The following is a 3,288-nucleotide window of genomic DNA, read 5'->3' as shown; positions in this document are numbered from 1 at the left end:
AAATGTTTTGGATTATTGCATTGTAAAATATGATATAAAATTATATTTTATATATCAAAATATAATTGGATTTTTTGTTTAGTTCTTTGAAGTTGTCCTCTAAGTTGTATTGACCCATTCTTAACGATGTGAAAACTGATCCATTTTGTCTTCAAACTGATCCGTTTTGTCTTCACAATTTGCCCTACCCAACATGGCAACATAATAAACCAACAATTTCCTCAATACTCAAAGAATTAAGTAAGGAATACTATAACTTTTATGGTCATTTAGCTATTTACCTAAGTGATTTCCATCAATCATTTTACTTTGGGCATGTTGCAACAAAAAATTTCCATGAGGAAGTAAGCAACCAGTGGAAAGTGACACTTCTTAATAGGGTTTTCTCAATTTTTTTCAAATAATCTTTATCTAATATTTATTCTATTGGAAATAAAAGCTTTTTATATTTAGTGATTTATTATTTCAAGATGGTCTTTCCAAATCTTCTATTTCTTTTATGTATCTTTGCATCTTTAAAAGTAATTGCTAATATTTAATAAATTAAATACACATTTAAATATTGAGATTCATGTGAATATTTTACTCTTTGTAATAGAGTTTTCTCAAATTTTTCTTTTAAGATCTTCACAAATTTTCTATTCTTACTATTCATATCGTAAATATTTCTATGTAGTTGTTTAATAGACATCCTCACTCAATTACACACGCACATCTCAACACAGCGCCGATTGCCCCCAAAATTCGTTGAAATTGGCCAAGTCCCACGAAGGCTTGAACTTTCAAGTCAGTTTGCAAAGTCCCCCAAAGGCTTCAACTTTGAAGTCAGTTTGCTTTGTGCACTACTCCTAAAACTCAAAACAACTCCCCTGTTTTGAAGGAGCAGATCAGAGACAAATTCAGGTTTTTTTAACAAGTGCAGTGCAGGAATATCGATAGCAATGGAAGTTCTGTGGAGAAGATGCATTACGAGAGCCACCAAATACTTCGATAAACCAATCCAACCACTTCTGGAAGCCACCAATAATCCCTACGATACCGGCATTCGATCATCAGTACAGCTATCATTCACAAGAGGAGCTGCAACCAAGAAGGGTAAAGTAGCTGCACTTAAGAGGAGAAGTGTTGTAAAGAAAACCACAAAATCTGGAAAAGATTCGTCTGGTGGCGGCAGCAAGGAATCCCAACAGTTCAAAGAGCTGATAAAGAAATGCCTGGACGCCCCAACTCCCGTCAGGTACAAGGATTTCTTTTTTTTTACCTTAGTGTTACGGATGCATTATAGACATATGTTTAATAAGCCCCGATAAACTTGGTTATGGAGTGCATTTATAAACGGATGGAATGAATGACCATGCAAGTTTAGAAATTAGGACACAGGTACTGCTTTGATCGAATGTGTTCATTATTCATTATAAAGACACACTCTCATTGACCCATATAAGTCCACGTCTGATATGTACCTCGAGGTTGTGAAGATCGATGTTGGATATTCTGAATTGCAATCTTTACTATGAGGGCCATTTGATTTGTGCATTGAAATAGGCATCCTTTTGCAACTTCGAGATGCATATCAAACCTAGTTTTAGATTAGTCTGTGTTAATGATCATATTAAATTCAGCCATGCATCCTCTTCAATGCTCCATTACATACACACGGTTACACACAAACATGAAACGTTGATCGATCCTCTCTCCAACCAGGCTGCAGAGAACTTTGCTTATTGCAGTGCAACAAATGCATACATACACAGTTACTATAAACTTGTATCCACACATAACACTGGGGCAACTACTGGCAGCAGATAATTACACTGAAGCAGGGAACTGATTAATGGAACTATTAACTCATTGATTAGCATCTTTAATGACATTGAACTCTACTCTGGTAAACAAATAGGGTCCATGTAGATGAAAAATAAGGCAAGACACTCAATACAAATTTGTGGCAACCATCCGTTATGAATAAAACATGTAGTTTACTAACTAATACAAACCTATTGTGAATTACTGTCATGGAAACTATTTTATTTCATCAATCTGCAATGCAGCCCCAATTTTTATGAAAACCCAGTTTTCATCTTGGATTAGCCCCTGGCAAATTGGGTAGATACTGTAACATTAGGAATTCACTAAGTGAAAACTTAGTTAATAGGAATTGGATCTTTTTTGGGTTTATTTTTAAAAATTAGTTAAAAAATGCTGCCTGGTGATACATAGCATATAAAGCTTTTTGTGACAGGTACCTGAAAGAGAAGGACAGGATTAGAGAAATGGAAAGGGAAAAATTAGGTCTTATCAGCAAGGACAGACAGAGGGAGCTTGACATGGAAAAGCAAATGAAAAAAAAGTTGAAGGAGGGAGAAACCGTGACTGAGAGCAAAGAACAATTGGATCCTGTTGCATTGGGTATTGTAGACAAAGATGAAATACCATCTTTTGAGTTTACAGTAGAGGAAGGCAGGCGTCTTGCAAAGGAGTACAGTAGGATGCTAGCGCGGGATTTGAGAGCAAGACAGGCTGAGGAATCCATGAGACTTAAATTGAAGAATGATGCCATTGCAGCTCTTCCTCCTCGTCTTAGAGAAGCAGCTCTTGTTCCGGACTTTACACCGTTTCCGGCCAATCGGCATCGGGCTTATTTGACCCCTCCAATTGAAGGGTACAGTCAGAAGCTCAAGGATGCTGCCAAACAGCTGGCAAGCAAGAGGTACAGATGATGGGATTTGCTTCCTTGGCTCGTCACAGCAGTTGAGATATTTCAGTTTAAATATTTTAATATGAAATTGTCTTGGCATAAAGAGATGTTTGCTTGAGTGGGAGTTGCAATAACTTCTCAAGAAAATCTAAAAATTTTGGAAAATATTGTTTTTATTAAGTTGGGGAAATTTACGAGGATTCTAAAAAACTTGGTTTGCATGGTGGCACATTCTTTCTCCGTAAATGGTAAAATTTTATGATATCAGTTTATTGGTAAATAAGCCCAACCTGCATAAAGAAGTATTGTATAATTATAGCTGTTCCGTCTCATTTCCAGTGCCTTTAATATCTTTAAAGATACAATCTGATAGTGGCAAAAACTTGGACAACAATAAACCTGATATGAAAGTCAGCTTCTGTTTCATAAAGTATATTAAGGGACTGTCTTTGCTCACCTTGTAACTAAAAGCAAGGTTAAATATAAAGTATGTACTCTTACAAAGGTAGTTACTCTCTCTTTCATATGAATATATATCTTTTTTTGAAATGCGAAACCAAAGTCCCACATTACATGAGTGTCTGCCTAAT

General features: G+C 35.9%; 1 protein-coding gene across 1 annotated transcript; it reads left to right on the top strand.

Annotated features, from left to right (window-relative positions):
• The first annotated feature begins 704 nt into the window (after positions 1–704).
• Positions 705–2,981, top strand: LOC149163080 (uncharacterized). The gene is made up of 2 exons (XM_089437518.1): positions 705–1,237; positions 2,243–2,981. The coding sequence occupies exons 1-2, from the start codon at positions 942–944 to the stop codon at positions 2,718–2,720; spliced, it is 774 nt and encodes a 257-aa protein (XP_089293644.1). The 5' UTR covers positions 705–941; the 3' UTR covers positions 2,721–2,981.
• The last annotated feature ends 307 nt before the right edge of the window (positions 2,982–3,288 follow it).

This window comes from Pinus tabuliformis, chromosome 5_2 (assembly GCF_031772625.1).
Source record: "Pinus tabuliformis cultivar Carrire ecotype Pingquan chromosome 5_2, CPIR1, whole genome shotgun sequence".
NCBI classification, from domain to species: Eukaryota; Viridiplantae; Streptophyta; class Pinopsida; order Pinales; family Pinaceae; genus Pinus; species Pinus tabuliformis.
Note: the sequence above shows the minus strand (reverse complement) of the source record. Positions and strands in the feature narration are given on the sequence as shown.

Coding starts and splice junctions, on each gene's coding strand:
- LOC149163080 (XM_089437518.1), top strand. CDS start 942: ATGGAAGTTCTGTGGAGAAGATGCATTACGAGAGCCACCAAATACTTC. Junction 1,238..2,242: donor GACGCCCCAACTCCCGTCAG/GTACAAGGATTT, acceptor TTTTTGTGACAG/GTACCTGAAAGAGAAGGACA.